The sequence below is a fragment of the Myotis brandtii genome, unplaced genomic scaffold, assembly GCF_000412655.1.
Source record: "Myotis brandtii unplaced genomic scaffold, ASM41265v1 scaffold146, whole genome shotgun sequence".
Taxonomy (NCBI): domain Eukaryota; kingdom Metazoa; phylum Chordata; class Mammalia; order Chiroptera; family Vespertilionidae; genus Myotis; species Myotis brandtii.
The window spans coordinates 249,812-265,456 of NW_005355247.1; the positions used below are offsets into that span (position 1 = coordinate 249,812).

The following is a 15,645-nucleotide window of genomic DNA, read 5'->3' on the forward strand; positions in this document are numbered from 1 at the left end:
TTTCAAAGATTATGTACGGCAGCTCTTTATTCAGCCCGTGAGCCAATTACACTCTGTATCGCTAACTAAATCACTTAACTAAATAAATGGTACGATTTTTACAAGGCCTCACTGCATAGATACAGGGACATAATTTATTGGTAGCAGAACAAAGCCTCAAAGTAGCAGTTTTGTTCTACCAGGTAATTAACGTTCATTTTTAAAGGCTTTTGTTATTTTTTTCTGAAGGACTGTGGGCACATGTAAAAAAGACATGCAATACGCCAACCGATAAGCCCCTAAAACAAGCCAGCATATTCTAGGAGCAAACCTTGCAACCCCCAGCTAGCGTTTAGCTCTGTTTTTTCCCCATTTAAAAAAATACATATATATTATCTGCTTAAAGGTAGTAAAAGCTTTAACTTCAGATTTCTTTAATCTTTAAAAAAAAATGTTTTGTTTAAAATAGGTGGTGGTTAAGGATGTATATATAGGGTGCCATTTTTCTTGAAAAAAAGTCATTCATTTCATCCAACTTCGGGCCTAGAAAGGGTTCCGGTGGCCTCCGTGTTGTAGCGTTACTGTTCATAGAGAAAATGAATGGGCTGTCTGCGTGCTTTAATTACGGTGTAACGCTTATGGTGCCATGCAGGTTCGGGGCTGACCAATATCAAGACGGAAGAGATCTCTGAGGTGAAGATGGACGCGGAGTTCCGCCACGACTCGGGATACGAAGTTCATCATCAAAAACTGGTGCGTAGAATAATTGGCCTCTTCCTCCCCTCTGTCTCGCCAAATGACATATCAGCTCTTGTTCATCGATCCAGTTAAGAAAAAGATTTAAAACACCAGTAAAACTCCTGCTTCTAGGATCGTCACAAATACGTGAAGAAAAGAGAGAGAGGTTCTTTATGCGGTAGTTCTTTCTTTGTGTCTGAAGGCAGTTAAGCCCATGCCGGGCTTAAGGTAGAATTCACGTCTACTATAGCAGCCATTCTAATCAACTCGCATTCTGGTGGGTTTGTTGTTTTTTTTTAAGAAAATAGGTTTATAATAGATTGATTTGAAGCATCAAAATCTCAAACACGTGCAAACACTGCGTGGCATCAGCAACACTTTTTATTCTGGCTGTTCGCTCACCTAAGTGCCTGTTTGTTCGACTGTCTCTATTTTGCTTCTTCGTTGCTCCCAACTCCCTCGTTCTAAGTCAGTGGTTCTCAACCTTCCTAATGCCGCAACCCTTTAATACAGTTCCTCATGTTGTGGTGACCCCCAACCATAAAATTACTTTCGTTGCTACTTCATAACTGTAATGTTGCTACTGTTATGAATTGTAATGTAGATATCTGATATGCAGGTATGCTTTGCATTGTTACAAATTGAACATAATTAAAGCATAGTGATTAATCACAAAAACAATATGTAATTATATAATTATATATGTGTTTTCCGATGGTCTTAGGTGACCCCTGTGAAGGGGTCGCAACCCACAGGTTGAGAACTGCTGTTCTAAGTTCTCCTGCAGGGGTAGGATTTGGGATAGGATCTTGGTGTCTCTGTGGAGGTGAGCCGACTGCAGACTGTTCCCAGGGGTGCTGTTGGTTACAGACTGGAAAAGGAAAAACGGCAGCTTCCTTTTCAGACTAAAATCACACCCTCTCCCCCTCAAATATTGGAATTAGAGTAAATCAAAAAGCAGCCATTTCCTTGGCAGGCAGCTCTAGTCATGTAGAATCCCTTACGAAAAGCTTCAGATAAATCCTGCATTATGCTAGCTTTCCTTTCATCTTATCAGTAAACATAGTAGGGGGGTTAAATTAATAAAGGAGAAAATTGCATTACACATTCAGTGGTGAACAAGAAATGATAATAAAATTATCATAACAATAATAATATTAGAAGTTCTCATCTCAGGCACTTATTTTTGTTTTAGTTGATGTGTGTGGTTTTTTAATTTTTTTTTTTTTTGGTGTTTTTTTTTTCCCAAGTGGAAATCTCTTTCCAATATTCACGAATAAAATTTATAAATCCAACTATTAAACTCCCAAAGAAATGCCTTTAGTGTATTGTTTATGCCTCAACTTTTCACTCTAAATAATTGGAACACATCAGAAACTGACTTGAGATTCAGATTTGCATTTTAACTCCCATAATTTGGGGGCGGGGCGGGGGGGTGGTAAAAGGACATTTAGCTTTTTGGAGCGTGTTTTTCATTGGCAAGTTAATCAGTATAGTTATTCTACAATCGGGGGCATTCTTCATCTGGCTGATGCTAAAGAGGTTAAAAGAAAAACTGGGGGAGCTGCTGAAGAGTCGGAGCCGGTGGGGCTCAGAGCTGGAGATTAATGTGCGGACTTGCCTTTTCTGGTGCCCGTGTCATAAAAGTCGGTCTCTGCAATTACACCGACTCTGACTCCTATAACGCGACAGAGACGAATGGCGGCGGCGGCAATTAGGAGAATCAGCTCCCTCTACTGAGCTCCTTGATAAGATAATGCACTGTAATTAGTGCGATGAATATTACAAAATTACAGTATTTTCTTAAAGATGCAGGAAGATGTCCAGACATGCCTTTATTCCTGATGACTTCATACTTGTATCACTAGCTAATTAATGATTTGCTTTTTATCAATAATGTTGAGCAAGCAAATTCTTGAGGACGGTGGAATATTTATGAGCAGCTGCTAATTTTGTTGCAAATAGACCATGAGTAAAACTCATAGAAATTGGCTGTATATTATCTTGCCTCTTTAGATTGCTAGACTGTTGGTTTTCATTATGAAAATCGGTCATTTTACTGCCCTTGAGATGAAATGAAAACAATATGTAGGGAACTATTTTCATTAAATTTTATAACAAATGTGAAATATGTTTCGTAGTCGTTAGGCTAATGACCTGGCATGAGATCATCATGCAACAAGATGATACAAGTTGCAGTTTGTTCTTAAAATTCCATTCAAGTAGTTAAATTTGAGAAAGAATGGCCTGCTTTATAAACAGTAGGAAGGAGTGTAGTACAATAAGTTTATCATACTGAATAAATTTCTTCTTCACAATGACCTCCAAATTCTTTCTATATTTAATCCAACTAAACAGCAACAATTTTAGTTGGGTTCCTGGAGACAACGTAGTAAGAAAGTATGAGTTATTGTGACTATTAAAATTCTTGCATATTACTTCCCTTTGAAATAACTGTCTTTTAAAACAAGGTTAATTAGTGTCCTATTGAATTATCGCAGCTAAAAGTGGGTAACAATATGTCCTTTTTCTTCTGTTTAACTCCTTTGTGTGGGAATGCTTATTCCTGTATATTGATGTTCCTCTAAAGTGATGATTTTCAACCTTTTTCATCTCATAGCGCACATAAACGATGAAAATTATGCAGCACACCAAAATATATGTTATATTTTTTGCCGATCTGACCAAAAAAACAGGTATAATTTGACCCTTCACACTGGACAGTTATTGTTGTGTTGGCTGTTGTCATTTTTTTACTTGACAATCTAAGGGGAAAGAGGTCAGTGCCCTGACTAATCAGGTACTGTGTGTTTTAAAGTTTGGGGGGCCCACAGTGTGCCCTGGCACACCAGTTGAAAATCGCTGTGCTAGAGAAATTAGGGCATCTGCGGGTTTGAAAAGCACCTAAGGCGTAGTTGTCATGCATCAGGTCTCCCCGTTTAAACCTGCTGTGACTAGGAAAATGCTGACCTCCTTTTATAATCATGACTCATAACTATTCGGCTTTTGATAGAGCCAAGCTGCTGTCTCACCTCTCAGTGAATGTTCCACCTGCCAAAGGGTTTCCACATCCCTTGTCTTGTGTTTTGCTTCTCTGGGGACAGGTGGGGTGAAAGTAGACTTGCTAGACCTGGGAAGCCACCCGTTGTCCATCGTTCTGTAGACTATAAATGTCATTCTTAGTAAGCAGAATGTGTGATTTTTTTGTTTCAAGCATGCACCAAAAAATGGTGGGACCAGCCATTCAAACTTACAGCATGAGCTAGCTAGTGAATATTCTAAAACTGTCCATATACCTCATCAAATGTCTTGTGCGGTTACAACATTTTCTTGATTTGTTTTTCAAGGTGTTCTTTGCAGAAGATGTGGGTTCCAACAAAGGAGCAATCATTGGACTCATGGTGGGCGGTGTTGTCATAGCAACAGTGATGTTGTCATTTTTTTACTTGACAATCTAAGGGGAAAGAGGTCAGTGCCCCTGACTAATCAGGTACTGTGTGTTTTAAAATTTGGGGGGCCCACAGTGTGCCCTGGCACACCAGTTGAAAATCGCTGTGCTAGAGAAATTAGGGCATCTGCGGGTTTGAAAAGCACCTAAGGCGTAGTTGTCATGCATCAGGTCTCCCCGTTTAAACCTGCTGTGACTAGGAAAATGCTGACCTCCTTTTATAATCATGACTCATAACTATTCGGCTTTTGATAGAGCCAAGCTGCTGTCTCACCTCTCAGTGAATGTTCCACCTGCCAAAGGGTTTCCACATCCCTTGTCTTGTGTTTTGCTTCTCTGGGGACAGGTGGGGTGAAAGTAGACTTGCTAGACCTGGGAAGCCACCCGTTGTCCATCGTTCTGTAGACTATAAATGTCATTCTTAGTAAGCAGAATGTGTGATTTTTTTGTTTCAAGCACGCACCAAAAAATGGTGGGACCAGCCATTCAAACTTACAGCATGAGCTAGCTAGTGAATATTCTAAAACTGTCCATATACCTCATCAAATGTCTTGTGCGGTTACAACATTTTCTTGATTTGTTTTTCAAGGTGTTCTTTGCAGAAGATGTGGGTTCCAACAAAGGAGCAATCATTGGACTCATGGTGGGCGGTGTTGTCATAGCAACAGTGATTGTCATCACCTTGGTGATGCTGAAGAAGAAACAGTACACATCCATCCATCATGGTGTGGTGGAGGTAAGTAAACGGGGCTGCGTGTTTGCAAGTGGGAATTAGAGACTGCAAGGAGATGTTTTCACTTGGCATTAGACTAAGGATCGTCCAAGTATTTCTCTTTGAAAAAAATCTATATCCCTGCATAGAGCTCTCAAGTTGCAGCTCTTTTCTGGCTTTGGTTTTTATTCATTCCGAAATAAGAACTATTGAGGCATTGAGGTTGTGTGCTGCTACATCAACTTCTCATCATTCGTATTGAAATAGCAAACTATTAATCATAACGCCTGTCTCAAAAAATTGTGATCTCCTCTAACATTAAAAGAAAGAAAAAAAGTGGCAGAACTTAAAATTGAATAAAGGAAGTGCAAGACTGCTTCCCCCTCCCCCCAAATCTAAACACATTTATTCCCAGACTTTTTTGTTTGTTTCTTAAATAGTCTGACCTCTAACTAAAACCAGGTAATAGTAAATAATAATTTTCAGTAAAGAGTCTTACCTTTAAAGTTTTGCAAAAAAATTATGTAATGCCCAGCTGGCATGGCTCAGTAGTTGAGTGTCGACCTGTGAACCAGGAGGTCATGGTTCGATTCCCGGTCAGGGCACATGCCCAGGTTGCGGGCTCGATCCCCAGTGTGGGGCGTGCAGGAGGCAGCCAATCAATGATTCTCTCTCATTGATGTTCCTATCTCTCTCTCCCTCTCCCTTCCTCTCTGAAATCAATAGAAATATATGTACATTTTTTAAATCATGTCATACCAGACAGCTGAGCAGAACATACATGGTTATTCAAGATGTTCAGCCTGCAACCCTGCACTTTCACCTGAAATAGCCTAGTTTTGAGCCATTTAGTGCAGATGTACAGGAGAGAAGACCCACCAGTGACAGTCACGGTCACTGCACAGTCATGTCCTTGAGACTGTTTCTCCCCACAGGCCAGTCTGTGACTGACATGCTGTGCACAGCACAGAAGGTAGTGGGTTACACCAACAAACTGGAGTAAGCTGCAAGATTCAAGTATGACTTCTGAAACCCATGACACAAAGTATTGAGAAATAAAATTTACAAATAAGTTCTTTTTATGCTTTTCAAATACAGTTGGGGGGGGGAGGACACATGGTGCATATAATTTCTTAGAAAACAATTCGAGACAGCGAATTAATCCATCTTGAGAAGTGTCAAATTTTTAGAGCCGAAAGAGATCTCAGTGATGAATCAAACTGAGCTTCTCATTTTGTAGATGAGAAAAGAGACCCAGACAGAAGTGTTTGCTCAATATCAAGCTAAGTAGGGCCAAGGTCAAAGTATGCATTTGCCCACCTCCTCTCCATTGGCTTTTCCTTCAGAGAAATGTCCAGATAGATCCCAGTGCGTTAAATTTCTCACCAAACCCAAGGAAACATGCTCCAAACCATTCTTGATTATGGGGGAGCAGGAGCAGTTTAAATATATTAAATTTGTGGCAAAGCCAGACACCTCACTGTGTTCAGCCCCTAACATCTCCAGGCTACTCATTTATAGTAGCTACTGATGAAAATTGGTTTTGAGTCTTATTTCCTCTGTACATACAAGTACGGATGTGCTAAAGAGCAGATAGATGAATGAATGAATCCAGGGAGCGGGTAGCAAAATGTAAAAGAATTGAATGATTGGCAAACTAGAGGGAGAGCACCTAAAATCAGCAGTGACGGTATCATCAAATTGGGGTATTGCTCTTTTCTTATGATTTCTGAGCTTGTGTCCTATGAAACAGTATAAGATACATTATTACTAGCATTGGTTTATCTCATTTTGTACTCAAAACAGTTTTGTTTATCATTTTAATTCCTGGTCTGGGTAAATAAAAGTTTGTTCATACTTGAATAATTCAAAAGCCTTTTTAAATTGATCTAATGTAATTGTGTTTTAATTGCCTTGGCCTAATAAATCGATCCAAGAGGCAGCTTCTGTCTTTGATGCCAGAGGCCACATACAGTAAGTCCTCTCTTAATGCATCGATAGTGTAAACGACATATAACAAAACCAATTTTACCAATAGGCTAATTGATATAAACAAAAGTCAAGTTTCTATGGCATCTCATCCACTTTATAAGGAGACAGCATGGTTTGGGGACCTGCTGTGTTGGTTTGCTCGGGCTGCCATAGCGAAGCCACAGACTGAGGGCTCCAACAACAGAAATTTACTTTCTCATGAGCTGGAGGCTGGACATCTCAGATCGAGGTCTCGTAGATGGCTCGTCTCCACCTTCACCTCTTCCCTCTGTGTGTGTCTGCGTCCTGACCTCCTCTTCTTGTAAGGACACCAGTATTACTGGACTAGGTTTTACCCTAATGATCTCATTTAACCTTAATTACCTCTTTAAAGACCCTGCCCCTAATATAATCAGATTGTGAGGTACCGGGAGTTAGGACTTTAATGTATGGGTTTGGGGGGTACAGTTCAGCCCTTATCAGAGCTAAGGATGCTGGGCAGAGGAGGGGGCTGGCGCAGAGGCTGTCTGCCATGGTTGTGCCAGGGACTGACCAGGGACTTATTTGAAAGGACACACCCCTGGCCCTACCCAGACCCAGGGAAACAGGCTTTCTAGATAGGAGGCTGGGAACCTGAGTGTTAAATTTTCCTGACTGAGTCAGACATAGAAGAATCATCTTAAGTATTTCTTAAGTCTACTTGATAGCTGCCTAAGTGAAATGTTTCTTTTGGTTCCCAAGGAACATCTCCTTGGATTTGAAATATCAGAGAAGTTGACACTTCAACACAGATTCTAAAAAAAAAAAAGGGTGGTTATGCAGCTCTTCTTTTGATATTCATCTTGCTAGCTTCTTGAGAGCAACTGGAAACCTCTCTAGAGTGAATATCCCACCTCGTTTTGTGTTTCTGAAGAAGCGCTTTGTCAAGCTCCGTGCTGAGCTGTGTAAAGCCCTGTTGGACCACAACTTCATCCAAGGTGTGTCCACCATCCCCGCGCTTAAGAAGGTTATAGGCTGGCTGGGGTGGTAGAACTTGGGCAAAGAGCTGCAGCCCACCTGGGCACCTCGGCTGTCTCACCTGGCCCATTGAGTCTACCCTCAAGGGAAGTGATTCTCCTACAAACGCTCCCCGTCCGTCTCAGCAGGCTCTCACACTCGAGTACCCGGAAACAAGTTCATGTCCAGCTCTGAGTAACCTGCTTCATTAGGGACTGATCCTACTTCACTAAGAACAAAAATGAGTAGATAAGTAGTTGCAGTTGGACTGGCTGGAGCCTGTGGGGACAGTACAATTGTACTTCACACCATCGGTGCATGAAGAAACCATGACGAAGGCCTTGGTCTCCAGGGCATCTCTCATTCTTAGAGTGAAAGATTCCGACAGACGATGATGGAAATGGGAAATGAAAACGAGCCTGGTATTGTTATTAATAGAGCTGTTCCCAGCTGGAAATGAGCAGTTGCTAGCTTTAGTTGTTAACGGATAAGCAGTAAACATTGATTTAATGATTTGCTTAGCCATAAGGCCAGAGAGTCATTCTGTGAGCCATTAACCACGGTCTCCCAAGGAGAGGAGTGTGCTTTATTTGTGCCTCAAGCAGTGACACCATGGCCCTCCGTTACACTGCTTCCCCATCGGACCCCCTTCCTTGGTGGCTGCAGAGCCTGGCTCCAGCTGAATTATCCACTGTGACTCCTGCTTGAATCGGTCCTACAAAGCCCGCTGACCCCTGGTTCTGTTTACTAGCCAGCGGTGGGACTTTTCTACACAGATATCCATTGACGGTGGATACTTGAAAATATATATCGTAGCTTTTTCCACTCCTCCTCCTGAATGGAGACCTTGCCTTTAGTGGGGGTCGGGGACAGACCAGCTGGCGTGGCTCAGTGGTTGAGCGTCGACCTGTGAACGACTAGGACAGATACTGTTGGAGGGTACAGATTTGTAAGGAGTAGTAAAAAAGCCCTGGAGATCTAATGCACAGTATAGTGAATATAGACAATATTGTAATCATCAAATTTGCAAAGAGTAGAATTTAATTATTCCAACCACTAAAAAGAAAACATCATTCTCTAAGATGATAGAGGCACTAATTATTGCCACAGTGGCAATCATATTTCAGCATGTACATGTATCAAGTTAACGTGAACAGCTTAGATTTATATAATGTCCTATGTCAAATATATTTCAATTCTTTAAAAATTAGGGGAGGGGAGCATAAATTCTTGATTACAGGGTGGAAAACATTTTCCTTTCACGGATCTGATAACTGGAACACCAGACGTCTCCTCACACCCCAGTCATCTCAAGGATTATCTAAATAGGAAGAGAGTAGCTTACTTAGCTTTTTGTGGGGTTATGGTGTATGACTTTCTCTGATGAATGTGCCACCAAACTGGTAACACTAGAAAAATACTGTGTCCTTAGGGGTCCTTTTTCCTGGCAAGAAGTTGACCCAGGATGGGGTACTTAACAGCCACTAGTAGAGAAGTTGGACAGAGTGGTCAGGTGAAATGGGACGCAAATGTAAGGAAAGTGAGGGTGGACTCAGAGTCCGCACGTTCTTGAAGCCAGCAGCCAGAAGAGAAATTGGAAGGTTCGAGGAAAACATCAAAAATGATGGTGAAATGCGTAGCACAGGTTCCAGAGCCTGAAGAACTGCTCCATGGAGGCATTAAACATGACTGAACTACTTCCCGAGAGAGGGGATTGTAATTAAGAAAAGGAACGTGTACACAGTTGGACAGGAAATCAACTCCAGGAGGTCACTGGGAGAGAGAAACGGAGGCTTCAAGACTCGGTTGCTCTTTCCTTTGCTTTAATTTTACTGGCTCCTTTGATGGTCTTACACTCTGTTGTTATTCCCTACATTTTAGTTGATCTCGTCCTCCTCCCATTATCCGCCTGGATGACCTGAGGTGGAAAATTGTAGGGATCCGGATTCTGATTTTGGCCTAACTCAGTGCTCTGCATTAAAGGGACCCCCATCAACACTCCCCCTGCTGGGGGCTATCCAGAATAAAATTAAAAGTGATGTTCCCTGGCTTATGATACCTACCCTGCTACCCTGGAGACACGGGAGAGCTAGAAACTGAGGGACCCGAGTAGAATTTATCTCGAGGCCTGATGGTTGAGCTACAGATGCCCTGGATGCAGTGAAGGGACAAGTGGCTCCAAAAAGTCAAGTTCAGGAAGAAAGGAGAAGGGAGAGTTCTCAGAAGGTCTCCCCGAGGCCATGTGAGGACAAGGCGGATGGGCTGCTTGGGCTCAGCCCTCCAAGGGGTGCCGCCAGCTGAAGCCAGGCTTCGGTGCTGTCAGGGCCCCGGGGTCTCAGGAAGACCCACACCCCACCCAGACGCCAGCTGAAGCCACGCTTCGGTGCCGTCAGGCCCCGGGGTCTCAGGAAGACCCACACCCCACCCAGAGCCACACGGAGACGGCACATATCACTGCTGCCCTCTAACCAGAAAGCCAGAGGGAATGTTCAGAGTTTGTGTGTGTGTGGTATCATCTCAGCTAGCAATGGCTGTCCCTGGCTGGTGGGCGGATGGGGCTTCTGTCCCTGATGTCATTGTTCTATCGCTCCTTCTCTGCTTTAAGGGACCTAGTGTTTTCTAAATATATATATTTTATTTCAGAGAGAGAAAGGGAGAAGGAGAAAGGGATAAAAACATCAATGATGAGAATCATTGATCAGCTGCCTCCTGCATGCCCCCTACTGGGGACTGAGCCTGCAACCCAGGCATGTGTCCTGATCAGGAATCGAACCCTGACCTCCTGGTTCATAGATCAATCGATGCTCAACCACTGAGCCACACCGGCCAGGCAAGGGGCCTAATACTGATGTGCTGGTGCAGAAGCCCTGTCTGCTCAGGGCCGCAGTGGGCTGGCCTTCCATGAGGGCCCGCACAGTGCCACTCAGCCATGAGTGACAGGTCGCTGAGCCCTGCTGGAGAGGAAGGCTCCCCCCACCCCCACCCCACGCTCCTCCTTTAGTGGTAGGTTTATCCGTGCACATGGGGACTCAGCATTTCCCTTTTCACTTTCAAGGGGTTGGGGGTGAAAAAGCCACAACCCACACTCCTCACTCCTCGGGTGCCACTCTGTAAGGATAATCCTCTCTCCTGTGGCTTCCGGGCCCTCTGAGGTCAGCCCTCTTGGCCACCGGGTAGAGGATTAGCAAGTAGAAGAGAGGCATGAGAAGGCAGGCGAGTTAGATGCCTGGACTGCACGCGGCCGCGGCCTGGCATTCCTGGCAGGGCTCTAACGCGTTCCTGCACTCGGAAGGGGACATAAACTATTGCACTGCCAGGGGCTCTCTGCTCTTGATGAGTGCGGACGCCTGTGGACAGCCAGTGCGAGGGCTGGCGTGGCTCCTGGGGGACGTGCAGCTGTACATTTCAGCAGTCAAGCAGCGTGATGCTTTTCTCTACACTTGGAGATGTGGCAGCGCTGGGCAGGTCAAGGTGGTGTGTGTTTTTTTTAAACATTCTTTGAAACTTTAGGTCAGAGGTAGCCCAGAGCAAAGAGATGCCCAAGTTTGCACAGCACGCTGCCGCAGATGGGAAAACATCTGTGCTGAGTCCCACAAGGACAGGGACACTGAGAATCCATTTGAACAGTGTCCTCTGAAGGTCACACTGAGACCATGGGGAAGACAGAGAATATTGACACATTTTTTTTTCAATTTTACTGAGGCCTAATGGACATAGAACATAATGGTTTTAGTACATAACATGATGACTTGGTACATGTATAGATTGCGAAAAGAGTGCCACAATAAGTTTAGTCAACATCCATCACCTCATACGGGTAGTTACAGGTTTTTTTCTTGCTACTCTCTCAGCAACTTTCAAATGTCCAATTCCGTTGTTAACTACAGTCACCGTGCTGTACATTACATCCCATGACTGACTTATTTTATAACTGGAAATTTGTATCCTTCACCCATTTCACCCACTTCCAACCTCCTGCCTCTGGCAACCACCAAACTGTGCTCTGTATCTGAGTTTGGGGTTGTTTTAGATTCCACATATAATTAATATCACCCGGTTTTTGTCTTTCTCAATCTGACTTATTTCAATTAGCATAATGCCCTCAAGGGCCGTCCATGCTGCTGAAAGTGGCAGGATTTCCTTCTTATTCATGGTTGAATAAGTGTGTGTGTGTGTGTGTGTGTGTGTTTGTCCATGCATGCGCCTCATTTTGTTATTCATTCATTTCATTGTTTTCATGTCTTGGCTATTGATATTGAAATGCTGCTGTGAACATGGGGGTGCATATATCTTTTTGGCTTTGTGAATTCATTTCCTCCAGATAAATACCCGGAAGTGGAGCTGCTGGATCATGTGGTAGTTCTATTTTTAGTTTCTTGAGGAGCCTCCACACTCTTTTCCATCGTGGCTGCACCAGTCTTTAGGCTAAAGCATTCATCAGACAGTGTGGTCTAGTCACAGTGTCCTATCGAGCTCCATCCCTAGACTCGGTGTCTTAGCGCCAACACCAGTGCCCTGGGCTTTTTGCTTCATTGGGTGGCGATGGGACAGCAGCGTGGGGTCGGAACCAGGCCAGACTGGCTGTGTCTGCGGCGGGGACCCCGCAGAGGAGCTGGGTGTCGCTTTGCCGCGCTCCGCAGGGGGGAACAGGCCTGCCGTCTCCTCCTGGAAATCAGGTGGGGACCCCAGTTCCATCGTGTGCAGAATAAAAAGGTGCCCTTGAGAAAAAAAAAATCTTCCGCACACTACATCCTGACTTTTTCTTTGGAAAACATGCTGCTTCTTCGTTCTGATTAAATTTGTGTTGCTTTTGTTCATCTTGCAATGCTTTCACAGAAGAGAAATTGTAAAAAGAATTACAAAACTGAGCTTCAATTCATTCAGCAAAGAGTTCAGTACTTCCTTTCTTCTGTGCACTGTGAGAGGTACAGCCAATATACTAGACACCTGAACAGCACTCCCCCCGTATAGGGATGAACACACCGTGTCCAGGGTGCAGAGAGTACATGGCATGCTTCCCCCCAGCCCTGTCCTGACAGTGACCCTGGGGAAAAGTGGGGGCGCGGGGGGACAGACACAACACATTTACAATTGCCGGCCAATCTTAGAGATAAAGCACCATATCAACAGAGGATCTATTTTTAAACCTTTAGCTGGACATACTTATACACTATCTTAGTGCTCACTTCAAAAAAAAAAAGGTAATCTATAATCTAGAACAGCATGTCCTTGTTCAATTTTTCCTGTCTCTGCCAAACAAGAACCCTTTTGATGTACATGCATTTTTATTTCAGTTAACATTAATTCTCAGACCTCTCTTCCACATACTAAATTTGGTAAAAATGGGGACCAATTAAACCTGAGAAAAATACACAGTCTAGATTTGAGTGTCTCCCAGTATCCTTTGCTGAATTTCTTCACGATACTCTTGGATGTTTTCCTAGTTTACCACCACACTTTCAAGGAAAGCAGCCTTCCACCGTGGTTTTCTTGTCTTTTATTGAGCCAACAGAGAAGGGGAAAAAATATATATTTTCCACACTAGATGTATCCTGTTACTGTTGAGCTGAGAGAATAACCAATGGACACTTCAAGGTTTAAAGCGCCACCTGGTGGCTAGATGGAGCATCTGCGTCACTGGTGGGCACTGGGTTCTGCTCCAGATGCCCAAGTGCAGAAGAGAGAGAAGAAAAGAGTGGGTGTCCTTGGCCATCTGGGCTTCTCCATGCGCACGCTTTCAAGGTTGATGCTTCTTTTCACTCACTTTTCCTCGCACTCGCTTTCCAGGTTGATGCCGCCGTGACCCCCGAGGAGCGCCACCTCTCCAAGATGCAGCAGAACGGCTATGAAAACCCAACGTACAAGTTCTTCGAGCAGATGCAGAACTAGACCAGCCGCCGCAGCAGCCTCTGACGTGGGACAGCAAACACCATTGCTTCACCACCCATCGGTGTTCATTTACAGACTCTTGTGGAAAGCAACACACCCTCCCGTTTTATTTTTATTCTTTACTCATGACCACCTTTTTGACAGCTGTGCTGTAACACAAGTAGATGCCTGAACTTGAATTAATCCACAGATCAGTAATGTCTTCTCTCTCTCTCTCTCTCTTTACCTTTTGGTCTCTCCACCACATTCTTAATGGGTTTTGTGTACTGTAAAGACTTTAGCCGTATCAGACTAATGCATGATTAGATACTCTCCTGATTATTTATCGCGTAGCCCCTTAGCCAGTTGTATATTATTCTTGTGGTTTGTGACCCAATTAAGTCCTACTTGAAATACGCTTTAAGAAATCGATGAGGGATGCTTCATGTGGACGTGGGAGTGTAGCTGCTTCTCTTTGCCTAAGTATTCTTTTCCTGATCACTATGCATTTTGAAGTTACGCGTTTTTAAGTATTCCAGATGATTTTGAGACCTTTTTTTTTTCCATGACTGCATTTTACTGTACAGATTGCTGCTTCTGCTATATTTGTGATATAGGAATTACGAGGATACCCGTCGATTCCTTTGTGCCTGTTTTATGTGCACACGTTAGGCATTCAGATTTGAAAATTTCTTGGTCCATGTATCTTTGGATCTTTGATAAAGAAAAGAATCCCTGTTCCTTGTAAGCACTTTTCTTGGGGGTGGGGGTGGGGGGAGCAGGAGTGCTCTGCGGGTCTCACATTACCAAGAATTCTCCCCAAAAAAAATTTCTGCAGGATGATTGTACAGTCATTGCTTATGACCATGATAGCTTTCTACACTGTATTCCATAAATAAATTAAATAAAATAACCCTGGGCAAGAGTTTTCTTTGAAGAATGACGGTGGACGTTCAATATCGAGAGTTATTTTAGGTGGGGGGGAAAGAGGCAGATTTAGTTTGTTTCCTTTAACCAGTCTAGGACATTCGAGCTGTGATACCAAAAGAGGAAAGGGGAAGGGGCAAAATCAGGGACGGGGGACGGCATGCCTGGACAACCCCTTCTTTAAGATTTGTCTTCAATTTGTACAAAACGGTGTTTTCATGTAAATAAATACATTCTTGGAGGAGCGCCATTGTGCTGGTGTGAGTGATTCCATGGTAACCACCACCTAAAGATGAGTGAGAAGCCTAATGTTCTCAAATATTGGGCATCCACACCTATTGTGTCTTAGTTGTAAGTTTGAGATGGAAAATTTGGGGCCAGTGTGCATCCCTAGTGCTAGTAATATACCTCATTCACCTAACTCAGATTTTACTGGATCCAAAGCATTTTGCTGCCAATATCTTGGTCCTCAAGTTTGTTTGTGTCTTAGTCCGTTCAGGCTGCTCTAACAAAATCCCATTTCATGAATGTGTATGTATTTATAACATACAGTATTTGTCCATGTATAAGACTATTTTTTTCTAAAATCATTAGACTGAAAATCCAGAGGCATCTTCTACACGAAAGTCAGCCGAGGAGAGAGCTGGTGGGTGCGTAGCTGCCCACACTTTGTCAAACAGGCTTCCTCCAATCATGAGCCTTATTGTTACTGATGTCAGCTGATGCTGTAATTGGAGGTGGAGGTGGAGAGTGCGCAGATGCAAGAGGGACCAGAGTGTTCTGAGCCCATAAAGATGTCAAAAAATAAAAAGATAAATATCAGTAAGTGACTGTCTTACTCTGCAAAATTCAAGCTGAATATAATCAGCTATGCAAAAGAGCATGGATACAGAGCCACAGAGACACAATTTGGACCTCCTCCCACTGAGTGTGTGATCAGACAGTGGAGAAAACAGGAAGAACAACTCCTTAAGATGCCAAAAAAGAAGAAGGCCTTAAGAGGAAA

The 15,645-nt window shown here is 43.4% G+C and overlaps 1 protein-coding gene across 6 annotated transcripts in view; it reads left to right on the forward strand.

Moving 5' to 3' along the window:
- The window catches only part of APP (amyloid beta (A4) precursor protein), a 164,169-nt gene extending 149,284 nt beyond the window's left edge, over positions 1-14,885 (forward strand). For all 6 annotated transcript variants that reach the window (XM_005861200.2, XM_005861201.2, XM_005861202.2 and 3 more), the window contains 3 exons: positions 632-732; positions 4,755-4,901; positions 13,632-14,885. In XM_005861200.2, coding sequence (XP_005861262.2) covers positions 632-732; positions 4,755-4,901; positions 13,632-13,733 — 350 coding nt within the window. In that variant the 3' untranslated portion in view covers positions 13,734-14,885. The remainder of the gene's footprint in view (positions 1-631; positions 733-4,754; positions 4,902-13,631) is intronic.
- Positions 14,886-15,645: the final 760 nt, after the last annotated feature.